This window comes from Xiphophorus maculatus, chromosome 4 (genome assembly GCF_002775205.1).
Source record: "Xiphophorus maculatus strain JP 163 A chromosome 4, X_maculatus-5.0-male, whole genome shotgun sequence".
Lineage (NCBI taxonomy): Eukaryota > Metazoa > Chordata > Actinopteri > Cyprinodontiformes > Poeciliidae > Xiphophorus > Xiphophorus maculatus.
The window spans coordinates 17,844,012-17,866,181 of NC_036446.1; the positions used below are offsets into that span (position 1 = coordinate 17,844,012).

The 22,170-nt window shown below is 37.2% G+C and overlaps 1 protein-coding gene across 1 annotated transcript in view; it reads left to right on the plus strand.

Moving 5' to 3' along the window:
* Nucleotides 1-22,170, plus strand: part of galnt18 (polypeptide N-acetylgalactosaminyltransferase 18) — an 86,466-nt gene that overhangs the window by 40,520 nt on the left and 23,776 nt on the right. Inside the window, exons 3-6 of the mRNA XM_005810426.2 lie at nucleotides 3,281-3,447; nucleotides 12,571-12,754; nucleotides 14,706-14,903; nucleotides 15,148-15,262. Of these exons, the coding sequence (XP_005810483.1) occupies nucleotides 3,281-3,447; nucleotides 12,571-12,754; nucleotides 14,706-14,903; nucleotides 15,148-15,262 (664 nt within the window). The remainder of the gene's footprint in view (nucleotides 1-3,280; nucleotides 3,448-12,570; nucleotides 12,755-14,705; nucleotides 14,904-15,147; nucleotides 15,263-22,170) is intronic.

A 22,170-nucleotide genomic window follows, 5' to 3' on the forward strand; every position in this document is an offset into this window, starting at 1 on the left:
ATTTGTTTCACAATCAGAATCATCAGACTTAAGAGTTGACCTCAATGCTGATGGCTGCTCACATTTCAGACACATCCTTCTGTACCTCACTGCCATGAGAGTGAAGATAAGTCCCAGCACCTCTAGGGCTGTCACCTTTTTATTTCTGCTGGTTCTTTCTTGAAAATATGAAAAATACTATATCATGCAGTGTGTAATGTTGTAGGACTAGAATGCAGAGAATATTTATGTGCTTACCCTTTCCTCTGCTGAGATTCCACGTAACATGGATCAAGTTTCCCCATGGAAACAGAAGCCTTCACAACACCTGAATTCTCACAATTTACTAGTGAGGTAAAGAGAAAAGGTGTGTGTTTGTGTGACTGTATGAGGTTAAAATAGCCTCCCAGTCAGAAACAACTAGTATTAAACACTTATGACCCTTTCTATACCTTAATTTGACTGCCAGGTCAAATTGACCCAAACAGTATCTCTGTACTAAATAGATATGTAGAGGATTGCAACTATGTAAAATAACTCATTTTAATGCTCATTATGGTTACAAATTGACCCAAAATATAACAGGAGGTTTAAGTACAGCCATAACAAGAAAAAAAATGTTATTGGAGCTTCTAGCTATAAAAGGATTAAACTCCCTGGTGTCTTGTTTAGACCCTAGCTCTTTTGGTAGAAATTAAGGTTTTTTATTAAATAGACTCTGCAGAATTCCCTTATCCCTGAAGAACGGCCCTACATTTGAAATTTGACTTTTGATTTAATCCTAGGCTTAAAGCATCATGCTTATACAAAGTGAAAACTGTTGATACCACAACATGGTGACTGTGACCCAGTTTTCGCCACAACTCTTACAGGAGCAGGTTACATTAATACTGTTTCCTTGCACATAAAAAACTGTTTCAGGTGAAGACGTTAATCATACATAATTTGCATTTTTGTTTCACATTTTAAGTGCCCCAGCCATAACATTGTGTGAATCCAACAGGGAGCAGAGGAGATTCATGAACAGCAGTGTGACATTTAACACACTAGTTGGTAATGAATTAGATATCCCAATTACACCACAATTCATTCTCTACATTTAAACAAAAAGCTTGTGCCAAGACATTATTACAGGATTTAAACAAGACTACTACTCCTGTCATTTACAGCTATAAGAAAGGTCTTGCACAAATATTATGTATATATTTCCAATTAAAAATGAAAAAGTGTATTTATGGATAGATGAAAACATTAAAAATATGAACATATTGTCATACATTTTTATAAGAGAGCATGAGAGAGCTGATTTCACTCCAGACCTCAGTATAAATATTTGTTTCTATCCATACAGATCCATTTATTTTACATAATTCTAGTGTAGTTATATGATAATAGCTTGAAGGGGTGAAGTGTTATGCAAAATGTATTTTTTGAGCTTTGAAATATAATGTTATTCCTTCATCACAAACATACCTGGAATGTTACCTTGATTCTTTCAGGCCTGTTTGAGAAATCCGTGACTCTCCTTTGGCAGCCATTCAAGGGTGTCTACATGCTTGTTTCCACAAAACGTTAGGGTAGATCTACAGTCTGCAGATCCCACTTTTTCCCTACTCAGCTCCATCAGACTAGCAGCAATTAGCAAACACCTGGTGGAACTGCGCATCAGCTGAACCATACGAAATAGTTCTCAGTCCAACGCTCCTGAAAATGGTTGTAAGCGGCATAATGGAGGACCATTGTTGTGATGACGAGCTGAAGGGGGAGTGTCAGAAGGAGCAGGAGCTTCTGAAAGAGACGGATTTCAATATGTCAAATTGCAAAGTCAAATTTCTTATAAGTCATATTTATAACAACTGAAGATAAAATAGATACTTAGAGTGGCAGGGCTCTGTTATAACTCAGACAAAAAGAAAAGATAGTCCAATGCCGTAGTTCACATCAGATGGTGTTTATTGATGGTGTTCAGGTAAAAGAAACTTGGAGAAGCTGTGCTGCATATTTACAATGGACATCCAGGCAAGTTAAAAACCAGACAAAAAACAACAGTACCTTCATTGCAGCTCAAAAGTCTATCACCTAAGATGACTATTCCTCCACATGGTTCATGTCTGGCCACAAACTATATTTGTGGCCAGACATGAACATAGTGTTTCTGTAGATAGCTGCGAATAGTTGACCTACATTGGACCTGAATCCAGCGTCCTATAACGACTCAACATTAACGTACAACTCCAGCATGAATTTGGGTTTACAGAAGATAAATATTATTTACCAGGAGATCCAAGTACATAGAAATAACATGGGTTAGTTTGTTGTTAGCGATAGCATCTTTATCATAGACAAATTACTTAAAATAGCACAACTCATTATTCACCTGGCAGAAACAAGTCCACAGTCGTTTAATGCTTCTTTTGATCCTAAATATTTGACCCAACCTGAAACTAAATAATTGTATTCTCCAGGCTTTTGAAAACTTTCTTCTGGTTCATCGTATAATATGAACCCTGCAGCTCCAGAGATATCTTGTTAGTTATGTGCATCACTTTGACACCGGGTAAATCCTCAGGATTATACAAGAAGTCTTTTTTTTTACCAAGATAACGGATCATATCCTAAATATACGCGTGGTTTTTTTGAGACGCCTCATCTCTTTCAGCCTATTTAGGGCATTAGCGTACTGGTTGTGATCCAGTTTGCTTTGTTTTGAACCGGAGAAATCCACTTCCGGACCTCCATCTGAATTTAGCGCCCCATCCGGGTCACGTGTCTGCAACCCAGCAATACTCAATGGATGCAACGTCCTGATGACATCATTACGTCATCACGCGACTCCCTCCCCTGGCCCGCATTAATCCGGAAATTGTTTTGCTTGAATATCGGAACCGGTAAAATGTTTGACACTGAAAATTACAAGCTAGGATAGATATAACTGTGGCAGGAACATCGCGTGTGCACCCACGACGAACCACGCCCAAAAGTAAGTTCTGTCGGGTGAGCATATTTGTGTGCGCGTAGTTGCTTGTTGGTACGGATTTTACTGTGGGACTACATCCCATGCTCCTCTGCCACTCATTTGCTATAAAATGGTACTACGTGCGTGAAAAAAAATACTGCTTCCTACTAGCAAATGCTGTGTTGTATAGAAAATAACAAATATAATTCCTTAACCAAACAAACCAGTTAGCTGTGATATAAATCATGGTACTATCATTTTATTTAAAAACAAAGAGGTTTTTTTGGGGGGGTTGGTTGAGTATCTGCATCTTTACTTACCAGGACTTTTATCTGTCTTCCTTAGGTGCAGAAACATCACTTATCCTCTGAACCTTCCTCAAGTGAGCATTGTGTTCATATTTGTGAATGAAGCCTTGTCAGTCATCCTGCGATCCATCCACTCTGCCATCAACAGGACACCCTCCCACCTTCTTAAAGAGATTATCCTAGTGGACGACAACAGCAATAACGGTAAAGAAAAAAAAATCTCATTCCACCAAACACCTCACAGCTGACAGCAAAGTCCCATCTTTAAAGTTGTTTTTTAAAGCTTTAGCTGAGTTGAAAATGCAGGTGTGACAGGCACTTTGCAGCTTTGACTTTATCAGCATGTGGAAGCAGTGTGCACCAGTCTGTCATACAGAAGATACTATGAATTCTTCAGTACTTTTTTTATAGGCTGCTGTACGATAACAGCCTGTTTATACACAGTTACTCAACCTGCACATGCTTCCAAAGCCACTGAGATTAACTTCTGATAAACAGCATACATATCAGTGCATTTGCTGTGTTGTGTAAGTTTACACTGTGCACTTGGACTCAAAGCTTTCGAGTTTTGTGGGTTTAGTGATAAGAAGCCAATACAATCTACACAAAAATGTTTAATAGTTGTTTGCCACACATTTTAAAGGACTAAAATGCTTTAAAAAATAATAATAAGTAAAATGTAGGCAAGTCTAAGCTAAGAAAACATCCATCCATCCATTTTCTGTACACCCTTGTCCTTTAGAGGGGTAGGAGGGTTGCTGGTGCCTATCTCCAGCTAACATTCCGGGCGAGAGGCGGGGTACAACCTGGACAGGTCGCCAGTCTGTCGCAGGGCAACACAGAGACAGACAGGACAAACAACCATGCACACACACACTCATACCTAGGGAGAATTTATAGAGACCAATTAACCTAACGGTCATGTTTTTGGACTGTGGGAGGAAGCCGGAGTACCCAGAGAGAACCCACGCATGCACAGGGAGAACATGTAAACTCCATGCAGAAAGACCCCGGGCCGGGAATTGAACCCAGGACCTTCTTGCTGCAAGGCAACAACTCTACCAACTGTGCCACTGTGCTAAGAAAACAGTTTTGTTATAAATACAGTAAATGTTTAACAATGCATTAAGAATCTCTCTCAGAACCATACTTTTTTATTAGATATAATAAAATATTGTTAATTTACTCTATTGTTAAAGTTACATGTTATTACCTTTCATAAAATTTTTTTAAAAGATCAAAAAAGATTTTTTCAGTCTGCAAAACACATCAACAAACAGAACATGTTTTGATGTGATTCTTCATTTGAGTTCAATAAGAATCAAAACATGTTAATAACCTGTTATTTTATGCATATATGACAATGTTCTTGTAATTCCCCATCTTCTGCTACTTCGAAAGAAACCTGCAACACATTTTTATGGTCAGTGGTTTTTCTGTATTTTATTATTAAGTTAAAACAAGATGGAAACACATGAATTGATATGTATTTTAGTGTGGGTTTGCTTGTTTTGATTTTAGCTAACTATTTGAACTAGGATCTACAATCAAATCAGTAATTAACAATTTAGTGGCAAAGGTGGTAAGGTTGTGTTTACTATATATATTTTTTTGTATTAGATGATTTTCTTTTTACCTTGCTTATGGGTTTTTTATGAGAATATTGGCTAGTTGTGCAGGGTAAGTCAACATTTCTTTCAGTTTTAGTCTGTCAAGTTCTGATGTGGGTCTGCACCTTAGTCCTTCCCTCCTCACAATAATCCCTGATGCCAACAAAGACAAGCATGCGTCTCACATGTAATTGATGTCTTGCTCTGAAATCTCCCAGGAGATGAGCTGTTGAAGGATGACTGTGGTGTTATGATGACTGACACTAGTGAGCTGTCCACAGAAGTTTGGAAAGAACTTTATAAAGTTGAAGCACATAAAGAGCAACTTGCTGTCTTAAAGTTTAAACCAAAAAAAAGTTTTTGTTTGCACATTTTTGATTGTGGCAACAAAATAATCCAGTGCTCTTTGCCAACTTTTCTTAAACTTCCTGTGACACTCTGTCAAAATACTGGCATGTTTTAGCACAAATGTCCATTCAACAATAAATCTGCTCTGAACCAGGTATGCTAAATCTTGTGAATGTATTGAGAGAACCCTTGAACCTTTGTCCTTTTACACCTAAAAACGTCACTTTTTATTTGTGTTTTTTAGGTAGTCCAGCTCAAACTGTAAGAAAAAAGATTAATGGTAGTCAACTTTTTTTCTTATCAAATAAAAATCAAAATGTATTCTGCCCTCTCTTTTGATAGATTGAACTAACTTTTGCTGCAATGACAGCTCCAAATGTTTTGGATTTGTTTTTCATAATGAAATACCTTTGTTCAATACACTAAACTAACGTTTTTATATAAAAATAAATAACTGAAACGTTTGTGCAGGAGTACTTCCTTTGACTCAATTGTCTCAAAGTGATAGCTTCTAGTTGAAATACTAAGCAGCTGATGGTCCGAATGTTTCTCAAGTGATGATACTAGCCTCATATTCAAAGTCAAAATATATTTTGTCATCTAAAAATGAAATTTTCTGGTGAAATCACTTGATATTAACCATTCATGTATGTAAAATATCCAGAGGGGAAAATGCAAATTCAGGAACACCTTGGTAATTCAGAAATCAGCATTTACATGTTTAGCGAAATCTATGATGTCCGCTGCTCCTCTGATGGTCTCCACGCTCTCTTAATGTTAATTAGGGGGCCGTGTTCGCTGGGTTGAGCCGATGGATGAATAACACTAATTAGCTGCAGAGCCAGGAAATTTGCCCAGAGGCACGCAACAATCCAGCAAGGTGATGAGGTGTTTGCAATGAGCCTTGTCTTCATTTCTAAGCCTAATTCTTTCATCTGCATTCGCTGCATGTCTTGTAAGGATTGTTGACTTAGAAACATAGTTAGTGTATCCTGAGAAGTCAAGTTAGTGTACCATGTATAAGGGAAAAACATCAACCTGTAGTTATATGTGAAAGGTGGAGCTGGTAGTTTTCTCTACAGGACTATATTATAAAGGCAGAAAGCCATTATTAAAAATGGTAATGACTGAGTGCCAAAGCCATTTATAAGTTTTATGCTTTTTAATTGGCTCTGCTGCTTTCAAAAAGGAATTAGATTATCAACGTGGGAATAACTGTTTGCCAAAGTCAATCGACCAAAATGTGGCATGTCCTGGAGGCACCTGAAACTGAATTTAAATAAATTTTGTTAATTTAACACTCTAGAATAAGTATGGTCGTGCTCCCTGACCAGAAAGTTTAAGATGTCTATTAAAAAATGTAAATGTGAAAACCTAAAAGTTTCCGCAACCCCTATTCTCCTTCCAGCACAGACAGATTACCACATCACGAGCAAGGCACATTCATATTTCATTACATAACCGCGAGCTGGAGAGTTGTCGTCTTCAGCTTCTTCAGAGTCCCAAGTGACACTGCGACATTTTGCTGATGGCATTTCAATCTATTTGTTTGAGCACTCTGCCACACTGCGGCCGATAGGCCTGGTGCTATCATTTCAACCAAGACTGAGCTCTAAATATCGCCAGGCTGTTGACCCCTGACTCTGCTGAGATTCTTGAAGGGGTCCACACCTAACCTCTCAGCCACCCGCTTGTTCACATTAGTTACCTGGTGTTGTCACAGTTCAACTCCAGAAGACATTAGCATGTAGGAGAACATACATAGCCATCAAGGGAGAAAAAGGCAAATTGACCCAGCTGGTTCTTTTGTAATTGGATAGTGTTCCAAGCTGTGTCTTGAAAACTCCCAACTGGTGAACTCCCAGTTAGATTTGGAAGAAAACTAAAGAAGGGGGGCTCACCTATTAAACGATCTGTACAGAAGACAATGATTAGATCTTTAAAGTTACATGTAAAGGATTCAGAGAAAATCTCCTCACATAGATGGAAAATATAAAAAATGTCACTACAGAATCTGTAGAACAACCTGAGCTTGTTGCATTCATTACCAAGTTGTCTTTCAAGTGATCAACTACCGTATTTTTTGGGCTATAAGCCGGTACTTTTTTCCCAGGCTTTGAACTATGCGACTTACAGCCTGGTGTGGCTTTTCTGTGGATTTTTCTTCAACCACCAGGGGGCTATTTAACAGGAAGTGAATCATTATACGTCAAAATTGGAAATCAAAGAAGAAAGCGCTAATTTTCATTTAAAACAAGCACATACTAGCAGCAGGCACGAGCGAGAAATGTTTTCAAACTCATACCTCCTCATCATGGAAACCACACGAAGAAGTTCATATGATGCAGCTTTTAAGTTGAGGACTATCGATCTGGCAGTACAGGAGGGAAATAGAGCCGCTGCACGTATCGGCGTGAACGAATAGTAAGGTGCGCTCTGTAGTCCGGAAAATACGGTAGAGAGAATTTTAGAGTTAAAATGTTTATGCCATATGGAGTAAATAATAAAAATAAGCATATCAACTGTTGGAAGTTAAATTACTTTATGTCTTATAATACCAAGACCTTTGTACACATTGAGAGTGAAAATGAGGATAGACACTCAGCTTAGTCAGTGATGTCTTGGTTTCTTGCCAGTGTTGGTGACTCAGCTGTGAGTGATCCTCACAGCTCCAGGAGATTTGTTCTTCCCTGGCCCCTAATAGAGAAGAAACAGTTACAGGAAGGGAACACCACAGAGGTTTATTGCACAGTGGGAACAATTTCTGATTTGCGTCCAGTTTCTGTCAAATGTTATTAAATTTATTAGAATTTTTTAACCATAAAGGTTTTTTGTTGTTGTTGTTGCTGTTGTTTATGTTTTGGGGGGAGGGGGGGGGGGGGGGGTTGTAAAAGTTTGTCGATTTTTGTTTAACTTTTTATGTAATGTGATGCTGACATTTGTGTTATCAAAACTACCTGCAGATTCAATAGTAGCTTGGTTTCACAAGCCATCAGGATATCAAATTGGTTGAAAAAGTTGAATAATTACAGTAACTTAAATTTTTGTTTTCACACTGAATAACCTCAGTAAAATATTATGTTACATTTATATGCAGTGTTATATTATTTAAAGTGTTCTAAATATGCTTTTGAGGATTTTTTAAAACTTAAACTGTTTAAAATCTGTTATTTTTAAAAAAATTATAATTTTGCTATACTGCATCAAGCAACTGACTTCATAACTTTCATTGAAGCATTGATGTTCAATTGTTATTTTATGTTACAATAAAATATGAATGGAATCACATCAGGTTTAAGGACTAGTACATGTTGCATCACATTGGAGTTAAAATTTTATACCTCCAGATGGTGCGGCTCCTCTTTGCTTCAGTGCCATGTTTCTGAACCAGATAAGGTAGATCAGAGACCAGAACAGATTAATAAGCAGCCACTTCTTCCAATGAATGTGTCTTAAGCTATTTCAGTTTTTTTAAGCAGCCTTTTTTGACTAATTAAAAAGGAGACAGTGAGGTTGATGGCTCTTAATTAACACTTTAACTTTGTCAATTTATTGCCCTTAAAAATAGACTGATCTGTGATGAAAATATAGGTCATACTATTTTGTGTTAATTTTATGTTAATCCTGTTCAAAATGTTAACATTTTTTGTTTCATTAATGCATTGTTTTGTCTGCCAGGAAGAACCTGAATCTCGCTTTCCATTTCAACATTGTATTTTGCTGTGAGAGCAGTAATCTAATGTGGATTTATTCAGCAGCCTAAGGTGTGCAGAGACGTTCCAGTCACTGTTGGATATCTTGCACGATGTTGTTCCCAAACCAGCTAATGAAAGCTGGAGGGTACACAAAGGTGGGGTGATATCAGCCAAAACTAGCAAAGCCAAACTTCAGGCTAGAGCTTCACTCACACTGTTTTTTAACAAACTGCCAGTGGGCCGTGGGTTTGATTGCCAAGGAAGAGCCAGTACCTGCTGGATGTTTCAGACACAAATTTTGCTATGGTGGACTTATGTGCTGAGAAGCTGCCAAGCAAGTGTTGTAGCTCAAACTAAAAAGCAAGTGTGAGACCTGTAACCATGCCGATCTGCCATCTACTGTGTGAGAAGAAATGCTCTAATGGTAATAGATGATGCTTGCAGAGGAACATTTTTTAAATTCAGTGTTCATTTTCTAAAAACAAAAATCGTATTTCAGGTTAGACTTCCATGAGCATAATTGTACAAGTATAAAATAGTTGTAAATTATATTACAAAACATGGGTATTATCCTAACTGTTAAAATATCCCCTGCTTTCTATATTTTGCAAGAATCTAAATCAGTATTGATGTGGTTTGTTTCTGTGTTATGTGTGACTTAAGACTGATCTGACCAAAATAACATGTTAATTTTTTTTTCACTTACCATTAACTTTGCTCATTATCTTCTAAGATGACATTTCAGCTAGATTTACAATCATAAGCTGCTGGATTTATTTCATGACTGCACAGTTATGCTTGAAAACTCGCTTGCTTTTTCTGTAACTTCAGTGTAACTCCGGCAGAGCTACAGCGGGATATCAGTCCTGAAAGATTGATGAGCGGTAGCCATCAGCCATTGCTGGCGTAATGGTGTGTGCTTTATTGTGATTTGTTATGAGCCATAATGCCACATCACTCTTATTTTTCAATTCCCAACACATTAGGATGTCTTAATTATTGAAGAAATAAACATTATTAAATCTGTTGCAGCAGCCTTTTCACGCAAATCTCTGCTGCTTCCTTCAGCTAATTTTAGAAGACCATGGTAAATGACTTCAGAAGCAAATTTTTCTGATAAGTGTTGTAAAACATGAATTGGTACAGGGTACCACTGGTTGATTAAGTCTATGAGAACACAATTCTGACCACCCCATAATGAACAAACATGATAGTTACCTGTTTCATGCTGTGCACATTAGAAAAATAGAAAGGGGAAAAAATATGCTGCTGCAAGTTACTTTCTGTCTGTTGGAGAAAACACCTACCCCTGCTGAGAACCAGCAGGCACAGAAAAGAGAAAAACAACCTAATGTCTCTGCTATTTATCCATGAATCATTCCTTCTTAAAAGCAGTAAACATGTGTATTAATTTACCCAGCTAAGTCTAGACACAGACATAATCGGTTTTCTAACTTGTAAAATTGTAATGCAACACCTATAGAGTCTATCCCATTAGTCATTAAGCAAGAAGAGACAATTTACTAGGACCATCAGAGAACTTTGCACTCACTCTATCTGCTTTTCTTTTAATGGCACAGAATGACATGATGCTATTGAAAAACATCTAACTTATTTGACACTGAAACATACAGTCAGGTCACCAGATAAACCTGGTTGTTATTGATGTTTGTGGGCATTGCTAAAAAAACAAATTCTGCAAGATGGGTACTGCACTTTATGCATGGCATCACTGCTACAGAATCAACACAACTAAAACTTAAATATTGTAGCAGAGACTCTAGAACAACACAAAAGTCATCTCATTATGTGCATTGTGAGATGAAGATGTCTTGCCAGGTCCTTAAAAATGATAATGAAACTGAAGTCGTGCCATACTTTTTTATTAATTCAGCAAATGATGTGGAATCATTCAGGAAACATTGAAATTTTATTTCAAGATGGTCGGTTGACTCTTAAATATTAAAAAAGAAATTAATTTTGTCATGGCGGTACACAGAAGAACATTAAATCCTACACCCTTGATCCTAATATGCACACACTATTCAAAACAGGAGGGCATTAAAAGCAACACATACTCCTCCTTCCACTCTGGGTTCTAACTCAGGAAGTACGTATAGCTTTGTGACGGCCCTCTCTTCACTACCCACAGCTGCAGTGTGATGGTCTCTCTCCTCTTTGGCCGGTGCTGGGCAGTCTTGCTGCCGGGGTTTGTGCAGATGCCTGGCTACCCTGATAACTAGGTCCAGGCTTTCTTGGAATAGGGGACTAGGTTGAGAAGTTCGGTGGCCTGCTTCACTCCCAGTGCCTCTTTAGCCTGAGGGCTGCTGTTGCTGTGCTTTACTGCTAACTTATCTCTATTTAAGGCTGTTCTGTGGGGGTGCCTGTGTGTCTGACTGGGGCTGCTGTTGCATTTATGACTGAAGGCTAACTGCTCTTTGCTGCTCTTGGGTAATGAGTGCTGCAGGCTTCCTGCCCTTCTCACCGCTATAGCAACTTTGCAACTTCAGGTGACAAGTTCACCCCTCCACTCCCTCCACTGGCACAAACATGCATCCACACACCCACAAATCCATGCAAATAAGCTAACTGGTTGTAGGTTATACCAATATGTCAGTCATTCAATTAAAATTTTGTCGTAAGACATAGTTTTTATGTAAGGCAGCACGCTGCTCTATAAGGTATGCCTGAAATGCCAAGACAGAAAACATGAAGGAAAAGAAGTTGATGTCCCACAAACTTTACTTTGTTCTGAACATTTCGAGCCATGCAAAATTGCCATTTTCAGTACTTTGGCATTATAGGCACAATAGTAAACAGCTTGCTGGTAACGTCATCCAGTAAATTCTGGGACAAAGTTCAACTAACACATGTTTCTGGAAGGAAAGCAGAGTATCTGCTGAAAATTCATAGTTACTAGAGGAGCATATGGAAAGTCCACCTTTAAAGACCATCCATAGATATAAAGACCTTCCAGATGTGATACAACAGTACTAGTGCTCCACTTTACAGCTGGTGCTCTCTACCATAAAGCATGGATTTAATTTTCTGTAATCAGAAAAAGCCACTTTCTTATTTCTGCAAAATAATTTTAAAAAACAAAACAGCCTTCAATTATTTACAAATGTTCAGCTAATGATATATCTTGAAAAATCCTGATATGTATAAATACCAAATAAAACAGAAAGTTTAATCCAGTATTGTAGTTCATTACATTTCCAAGAAAAAAAAGCCCAGAAATGATGATTTTGCTCCACTAACACTCAGTATGACCTCATCTTGCAGAGTGTGTATTACCTGACTCATACACACCCAAACTGTGTATGAGTCAGGTAATAATGAAGATAAACTTTTAATATGGACATCTGCCATGTGTTGAAAAGGATTGCAGGCTGACACTCAATATTGCAGAGGCCCTGTTATGGCTGTTAAACCCCATGGAAGTCAGCAGTCTGCTCAAGCTGCTCCCTATTTGGTCCACTGATCAAAGCAATGAAGCATGAGTGCCTTTGGCCTCTGCCCATTGAAAAACTGCCCACTGGAGGAGAACATGATGATGTCTTGTGGGTGGTTTGCTTGAGGCAACTCTCACTTTACTCACCTAATCCTGAAGGGAACCTTCAAAAGCACTGCTGATATTGATGCAAAATACATTCTGTTTGATTTGTTTGCAGATGAGCTCAAGGAAAAACTGCAGGACTTTGTGTCGGAAACAAACAGTCAGCATCCAGGATTCATAAAGATAGTGCGGCACACCAGGCAGGAGGGGCTGATCCGGTCCAGAGTGAGTGGATGGAGGGCTGCCACTGCCCCAGTTGTTGCCCTATTTGATGCCCACGTTGAGTTCAATGTCGGCTGGTGAGTCACTCACAAGTGCAGTGTGAAGTGATATTAGCTAGGTTTAACAGATGTGCACAAGTTCTTCAGTCATTTAAAGTCATTCTGGAAATTTAGAATAATGCATCATGTTTCAATAAATCTTGAGCAGATTAATGTTATGCTAAAAGGTTAGCATTGTATATAAAATGTAACAATAGGTAGTAACTGATAAGTAATTGTACGACTAAGAAATGTAATTTCTTCTTTAATTTCTCAAGCAACGCAATAACTAAAATATGTCTGTATTTACAGTGCATTCATTACATTACTGTGTATGCTATTAACTATAACTCTTAGTATTAATAATGTTCAAAATACAGTATGTACCGTATGTTTATTTTACACTATTATGACACTTAAACTTGCACACACACACACACACACACACACACTTAAGCCAATTTGTGCTTTGCGGAAACCATCAACCAGATGCATAAACTATAAAAATAAAACAAAATGCAGGTGAATCCCTTGAGCTGGTAATTATCAAGAATAAGTTTGCAGTGAAGTTCCATGCAGCTAATCCATTCTTCATACTTTGCATTCATATGCATGTTTTTAAACCAATGTGAATTAAAGAAGGATTATGACACTGATTGTTGTCACTGTTAGTTATGGTTTCTTACTATGTAAACATGGGTTTAAAACAATGGTCTTAGGTATGTATAAAATACATACATGTATATACTATGTTGTTTAAAGTTGTATGTCAGCTTGAGACAAGAAATTTTATTTGTGGAAACTGTTTTGAATTCCTGGCATACAGATAACATTTTCTCAGACAAACATGGGAAAACCAAAACCACATTTAAACTGTCCAACTCTGTTTTTTCTGATCATTACAACACAAAGGTGTGTGACCTGTTATACAGGCAACGTGTTTATCCTTCACAAAACAAACATGGGTTTCAGCCTGATGTACTTGTTCGAACTGATGCACTTTTCTGTCTCTCATTTGTAATTCAAGAGTTTCTTTTAAACTTGCTGGAACATTTCCTCTGAAAAGCGAGACTTGGTTCCTTCTATTATAATATGCAGTAGTTACTTTGAACCTGTTTTGATTTTTGTTTTTTACATTTATTTAGGAGAGGTTTTATTTGATTCACAATGACAATATCAAATACATTTGCATTTCTTTAAAAAACTGTTATAACAGTGTAGTCCGTAGAGAATGTTGTTGTGATTAATAGATATTATATAGGAGACCCCTAACTACTCAGAAGCTGAAATCTGACGTTAGGAAATTAGGAGAAAAATTTTTACCATCAAAGAAACTGCAACTGCGTTTGGACAGTTCCTAAATGCCTACAAGTGTTGCTTAAAAAGATATTGCTCAGCACATTGCTCTGTGCACTATTTACCTCAGCATCTGCTGACCCCTCTGTCTCTCCACTTTGTGGCTGAGTTGCTTTCATTCACAACTGTATCTTCTTGGTTATAAAACTACTAACATATCTACATTATCTAGTTGTGAAGAGATTTCTTGACTGAACTTGCACAGGTGGGATCCTGTCCTGGTTCGACAGTGGAACTCATGTAGCTCTTGAGAGTTACCCTTTCTTTCATAAATTTTTATAGAAGATATGTTTTTGCTGGATTTTATACACTTGTGGTCATATAACTGAATTAAGTGATTTGGAGAAGTGACCCATTAGTGTTGGCAACATAGCCACCTCAAAGGTGTGTGGACTCCAACCTTGGAACTACTGGGGATTAAATATGTTAAGTAGCTTTTTGATCTAATTCTAGCATATTTACATAAATATCTTTTACTGAGAAATATTTTCATTAATAAAATTGAATTTGCTATAAGTAGATATCTTTTTTTTCAGATTTTATTGGAAATCACTTTTAAAACATGTTCTATGGAGAGTAAGTTTGTCAAACTAAATGCAAATGATGAAATTAAAATCTTTCTCCATGTTATCAGGGCTGAACCAATACTGCTGAGAATTAAAGAGGACAGAACACGCATAATCTCCCCATCATTTGACAACATCAAGTACGACACGTTTGAGATTGAAGAGTATCCACTGTCCGCCCAGGGCTTTGACTGGGAACTCTGGTGCCGCTACCTCAATCCACCCAAGACCTGGTGGCACAGGGGCAACAAAAGTGCCCCAATCCAGTAAGTAAAACCTGCACTGTTATATGTTTGACATTAAATTACTAAATGTCAGTAATCTAAAAATTCTAGATTGTGATTTTTAACATTATTACATATATATATATATATATATATATATATATATATATATATATATATATATATATATATATATATATATATATATATATATATATATATTTGGGTCCTTACTGTCAGTATGGGAACCATCGAACAAAACTGATCTTCATTGTAAATGTTTCAGGAGCCCGGCTCTGATTGGCTGCTTTGTGGTGGACAGACTGTACTTTGAGGAGATTGGTCTGCTGGATGAAGGCATGGAGGTGTATGGGGGAGAAAATGTGGAGCTGGGCATCAGGGTGAGTAATGCCTCTGGCCCTGAAGTCCATTGTTTATTCAGGAAATGCGAGGGAAAAATATTACAGTGGCTGTAAAGGGGAGAGCTCCAGGGTTCACCTTTTTCCATAAAACCATAAAAGTATTCGATACATGGTATGTGATTTAAGTGTGTGGCATGTGTATTCAAAGCAGTATTTTGGTGGTATTGCAGTATGTTAAACAATTAGTGCTAATAGAGCTTTTTACAGAGTGGTGCAGTAATTGCTGGGCATTTCTAAATTCTAAAACTAGTTGAAATCACTTTAGTTTGTCATACAATATGTCTGCCTTTGAGTCCGAATCAATTTTAGGAGGGATTCACACCAAGGCTGGCTTGATCTTTGGCTTATCCACAAAGCTCCTGTGACATAAATTTCATCTTCTGTTCCTGCCTACTAGAATCCTTTCGGTCTTTTTGTGTTGCAACTGAATGCAGCCTTGATTTTAGTGACAATGCTGAGTCTGCGCAACACTGACAATAAAAACCCCATTGAGAAGGTGGTAAAAAGCACACAACAGAGAAGGAATCAAATCTGGAGCAGCACACTTCTTTTTAAAGAAACACCAGATTTAAAAGGAATACAAATTTTGATCATTTATCCCCTTTGAACATCAGGAATTCAAAAGCTTTCCCAAATCTGTGGTCAGATATCACTCAAAAAAAACTTTTTTTTTCTCCAATATACTGCTCCATTATTTCCACCTACAATGCTGTCATGGCAACCGCAAGCTCATGAATGAATCTGTCCAATTGATCTCAAAATGCTATGAACACATGCAGGCTTATGCATGTCTGTAATATTCCAGCAGTTTGTCCACATGTACCTGGGGAGTTATGTTCGTCATTATCTATTTTAGCATATACAGATATTTACTGCAGAAGAAAAGCTGTTTGGGCAGTTTCAGAAAACCCCAGCCTGCAAAATGTAACAAGGTAGACGTCATCCCAGATATTATTTAAAAGGTAACTCATGATTCTTCAGAGAGATTGTTAGAAACCAGTTAAATAGTCATTTTGACTTTGCAGATCACATTTTTTTAACGACTTGACCCAACACTTCTAAAATAGTCAACACAGCAGAAGAAATTATCCTTTAGCTACTCAGAAGGCATTGCAACATACCTTCTTACTTGTGTAGTTTTAGCAAGAACAAAAAATCAATACTGATTGATTCTGAAGTCTGAACAATCATCTTCCCCCCCAATGATCCCTCTGTTGAGACTTGTCAGCATTAAAGTCTGTGTTGCTTTTTATAATGCTGGACAGAGCAGACAGATGTACCCTCTCCATAATTTCCAACATATCATTATGTTATACACCTTCAGCTCTGACTGTGAACCACAAAAATACACGGTGTGTGTTTATTATAGCAGTATGACACACAGAAAGGTCAGAGCAGGCGCTGTCCTTCTCAAGGATTGGTAATGGTAGCTCACAGCAAAGTTACAAAGACCATTATATGAGCTAACAGCCTTTTCAATAAAAGCAAGAGAGGAGTGCCTTTTTCTCTTCTTACTGGAGTATACTGTGGAAAGGAACTTCAGAGCAGGATGCCAAATGTGGATTTATCCATCCTAGCTAATAACAGAGATCAAATTAGCAGAGCAGAAGGAAGATTAATCCCAGAAATCATTTAGCTGCAGTGTTTGGAGTTTTGTTCACAGCTTTAAAACAGAACACATACAGTTCTGTAGCATCACTTTAGTTCAAAACCTTTGTTAGGATTAATTTTGTGCTGACATTTTACAAACTATAATTAACCTAAGTGCTTTACTGAGTTGCTATTTAGGTAGAATTATTGTCTTTGTATAACATTACAATGACATTTTGTCGACAGCAAGTCAGACTACAAGACACTGCAACATTGGTAACAGTAAAAAAATATGGTTAAAAAGCAGGCATACTTTAAGGTAAATATAGATTTAAAGTTAGGCCTATATATTTTAGACCCAAGATTTGAAATCCCAGAAAGAGGTAGTCCACGACCTTGATCCTTAGGGCCTGCTGTTTTGTTTTGTAATTTCACATATCAGAGTGAAATTACTGATTTACCTCCTAAAGGTTCTGAAATAGGTTGTTTATAAATATGTATCTTAATCAAGTATTCTGAAGAAGCGCAGTATCTAAATCATTCAGGATAAAATGCGCTGAGGTTCAAGGTTGGGAACCACTGCTATGGAGCACCAGCAGAGTTTGCCCCCCTGCAGCATACTGGTCATGGCCCCCAGACCGGCTGCCAACACAGGGCTGGCTCTCATTGTGTCCTCAGAGATGCATTTGAACAAGGCCAGCAGCTACAGTCTTTGGCCGCAACTTTATGAGGTTTAGTGGTAAAACGGTTAAAATAAGCCCTAGTTTTCTTTTTATGTTTTTGCTTTGTGGAAACATTACTGTATATTGTGACACCAATAACTGTTAATTTTATAGGATTCTCTGGGGGTATTTAGTGAAATACTGTGGATTGTTTTATGCTGCTTTTACATGCTAGACAAGATAAATCCAGTTGTAGAGTTATAGTTTCGCCAGATAAACAACGTCCTTGTTTATCTGGACATTGTTTGTCTAATCAAAAGCCAAACAAGCTGTTTTGAGTGGTTAAAAAGAAAATAAAAACCTTGAAAATAGAGACCTCATCTGACTGTTGAATCAGGCAGGATCCTGATGGCCACAGGCTCTGTGCAGAAACTCTATGACCTACAAGTAGTCCTTTAGCCTTAGAGCACAGTGCTCTGATTGGATGAAAGGGAATCATACGATCTTCATGATGAGATGGAGCCTGGTTATTGTACTCTTTCTAGGTACAAAGAAGAATTTTAAATTACTTCTGTATTGTACAGTGAGTCACAGAAATATTGCCTCTTTTATTCATTTTTGCCAATATTTCAGCTCCTGCAATTTGGATAAGTTGAAGATTTCTTTGAGAGATTTTGGGACATCCAGGCAATAAAGCATTGCAGTAACTAAGCCTTGAGGTAACAAAGGTATGAACTAGATTTTCAGCATCATTCTGAGGCAATATGCAATGCTCTCCATTTCTCTGCCTCCTCAAAGGCTGGATCTGTACGGACTTTGAGATTTAAAGCATAGTCCCAAAGGAAGCATGGTAACATGGACATGCATGCAAAATTGGACAGCTTACAACTATATCCAGTTTAAGGGAAATATAAGGCCAGTTTTCTTCTGGCAGTAATAGTGAATGTTTGTAAGGAATTTTCCAGTTTCCAGCAGTCACTCACTGTTGGAAGGAGCATTTAATTTTCCATAATGATCCACATTGTTTAGTTTTCTTAAACAGAAAAAATATGCCTCTCATGACTAAGTCTGCATGTCAGCACATTTAACCAAAACAATGGTGTCATTAACAACTGAAAGTTAGTGTCAGTGATTGGGTTCACAGCCATGTCAGAGTTTATATAAAGCTTCCAACTTATGCATGCCTGAAATTTAGATTTCTAATACTTTCTGCGATTACACATGCGTACATCTGGATATTGTGTATTTATATTGCTATGCAAATGCACAGCTGCAGTTCTTGCTCATGGCAGGGTTTGTTCCACTGTGTGGACTTTTCATGTATAATTTAAAAATGCTAACAGAAAACAGAAGTTTGCTCGACGTTACCCTGATCCCACATGTGTCTTCTATGGAGCAAGCGAATGTTTTAAAATCATTATTGTGACAAACATTCTGCAGCATATCCATGAAAAAGGTAATTTGCGGAAACAATTATGTTTGTGCAATTATTGACAAAAACACAAAAATGAAAAGGAAAAAAAAACCTCTGACAAGTACACAGACTACTACAAAACTGCACACACAGACATGGTATGACCAAAACAACTAAACTTTGTTATACTTACCATTCTTTTCATAAAAATAAGAATATTTTTTCATAAATGTAATTTATTTTGTTGTAGAATGCTAATGTTTGGTTGATTTAAGGATAAAGCATACTTTAGAATGAACAAGTTTTCTTTGTCTTTAGTCATGTGGATGAACACAAATAAGCTAAGATAAAATGCACAAAACAGAATACACTCACAAAACTGTAGCCTTTAGCATTTTTCAGACTTTTAGAGGTGATCAGAGCAATAAAGTCTCTCAGCTATTATCTGTTTTCAGGAAACCCAGTGGCAATACTGGAAGTGTGGTGATGTCCATCTCCACTAAAGACATGGACATCTTATATGTACCCATATTGATCCAGAGGATGCAGCAAAATTATGATGATAGCTTCCTGCTGCAATAGCCTGAAATAGAGTCCTGGTAAATGTAATCGGTGTCCGGGATGAATAACACCACAGTGTTTCAGTTACAACATAAATCTGAAATGTTGCTTTGAGTTCTGCCTGTCTGTATGTGTTGAAATTGTTCTTTGAAAGCCTAATGTAATCATACCTCAAATCAAACATGCAAGTTTATCTGAGGTGGTCCTGCAACATAGTCTGTAGAGAATACATCTAAAATTACCTCAGGACCTTGAAACAAAATTATAATTAAAGAAATTTCCCCAAACACCCGTGAATCCTGAAAATTGCACTTTTGAAGACAACCTGGGACAATGCATCAAAACAAGAGCAAAGCAAATCTCCCTCTGAGGTTTTCTTGAAAAATGAGGACCATTGAGAGCTATGAACAACTATTAGCAGATTTTATGCACATTACTTATGGAAATGGAAACAAAACACCAAAACTGTCATCATAATGATTTACTCTGAAGGTTTCTAATGAAAACTCATCAATCAATTAGTATTAGCTCTAAATCAAGCATGTTCCAAAAATTGTAGTAAATAATATATTGTTCATACAAAAACCATCATAACAGACAGAGCTTGGTCAGTGCTAATAACAATAAGCGTCATTTTACCACAGCAATCTCCACTTATGTCTAAGTCTCAAGTTTTCAACTTCAGTATTCATAATAAAAGAGATAAATAGAATATGACTCTTATTTGTTTACTCAGACCTAACATCTACTGTATCTTAAATATAATTACTGTCACTGAAAATCAATTTCAAGTAAACAATGTGGGCATCTTTACCTTTCTCTGCATTGATATTTTGACTTTCTCCTTTGGGTATAGAAAGAAGGCTTTAGGTTATCATTAAAGGTGAATAACTAAGTTTTAGACCACAGACTGAGGCTATAATTGTAGAACAGCACTGATGGAGTTTCATGACCCCTGGACTGCAGAAAATCCATCGTCTCCCACTATGTAATCTCAGACCAACAGCTCAATCAATAAGAAAGTCTTTTGTCTAACAGGTGATGCGAATAGTGATGGGACTCTGGTACAAAATGAAAACTATCATGAGGTGCCTCCTGCTGGTAATATACTTTTCAAATATAATTCAGTACTGGGAAATAAAAATAGTTCACAGTAGCCAGCAAGCTACTCATTTTTATGGTTTCCTTATTATCTATGTGACATTTTAAAATGTAAATTTTTGCTGCAATATTGACAGGCAAACTACATTTTAACAAGCAGCAGTCTACTTGCATTTGATTGGCCCCATTACTCAGTTTCGAAATGGATTTCTGAGTTATTTTCATTACCTTCAAAGGATTACATGGTGCAGCTGCAAAACTCACATAACCGACTTTTTCATAGGCTATAATACTTTCTATATTATTGAATTTATTTATGAAACCAAGAGATATAAAATATAAAAAGGCACATCTCTACATTTCTTACAGAGTTTCTAATTTTATTTGACTTTACAAAGAGCTGTAGGTACTGTTTCATAGAATATGACATAAAATATACCCAGAAATTTAAAAGGAGGTAGATAATGCATAGCATTTTTAGGGAGACTTTTTTTATTTGTACAGTTGTAGTTTAGTTAATCCACAGCAATATCAATGTTGCTCTTAGTGCTACAGGTCTCTCTAGCAACATTTCCTACAGAATTCATCAAATGATTGGCTACAAATATTCAAGACTGGCTACAAATCAAAATATTTTTTGCTGATGAGTTTGTCCACCTGATGTTTTTCAATCACTTTGTTTAATTGGTCATTGTATTTTAACTTAACTCTCAAACACCTAACACAGCTGAAACACTTACAGACGGGCACATTTAAAACCTGTTTGGCTGTGTTTTTGTTCGTTTTATCAGTTAATTTATTTTCCGACTCAAAACTCTGATGTGCAGCCATTATTGAAGAAATGCTTAAAGAGGTTTTACTTTCTTAAATTATAGTCTAGGGCACAGGTGTCAAACTCCAGTCCTCGAGGGCCGCAGACCTACAGTTTTTAGATGTGCCACAGCTACAAAACACTGAAATGAAATGTCTTAATTACCTCCTCCTTGTGTAGATCAGTTCTCCCAGCCTTGCTAATGACCTAATTATTCTATTCAGGTGTGGTGCAGCAGAGGCACATCTAAAAGTTGCAGGACAGCGGCCCTCGAGGACTGGAGTTTGAGACCCCTGGTCTAGGGCTTCTCTGAATTCTTTGAAGCCCCTGATGGTTTGTCACTGGATTAGCATGTAAATAGAAGACAGGCTAGTAAAATGTGTGAAACTCTTCACTTTAAAGGATTCCTGTGTATAACAATGAGTAAAGATTTAAACAGAAATGGGAATTTTCTGTCGCTTCTATTCAGCAAAACTGAGCTGAAAGGCGTGATTTCAGTTTGAAGGGTTTTTTTATTTTAAGATGCACCTTACCAAGTGTCTCCTGGGATTTTCCCAGCACAGATACTCAGAGATACTTGCAATATCTGAATATGAATTGAGTAATTTCCCTCCGGAGTTTAAATCCCTCTACACAAATCATGACAGGATGTTTTAGTCTGATCTAGACCACCTTTGTTTTGAATACCTTCATGAAGGTTTTCTGGGGCATTTAATTATCAGTCACCCTGTGTTTGAACACTAAAAGA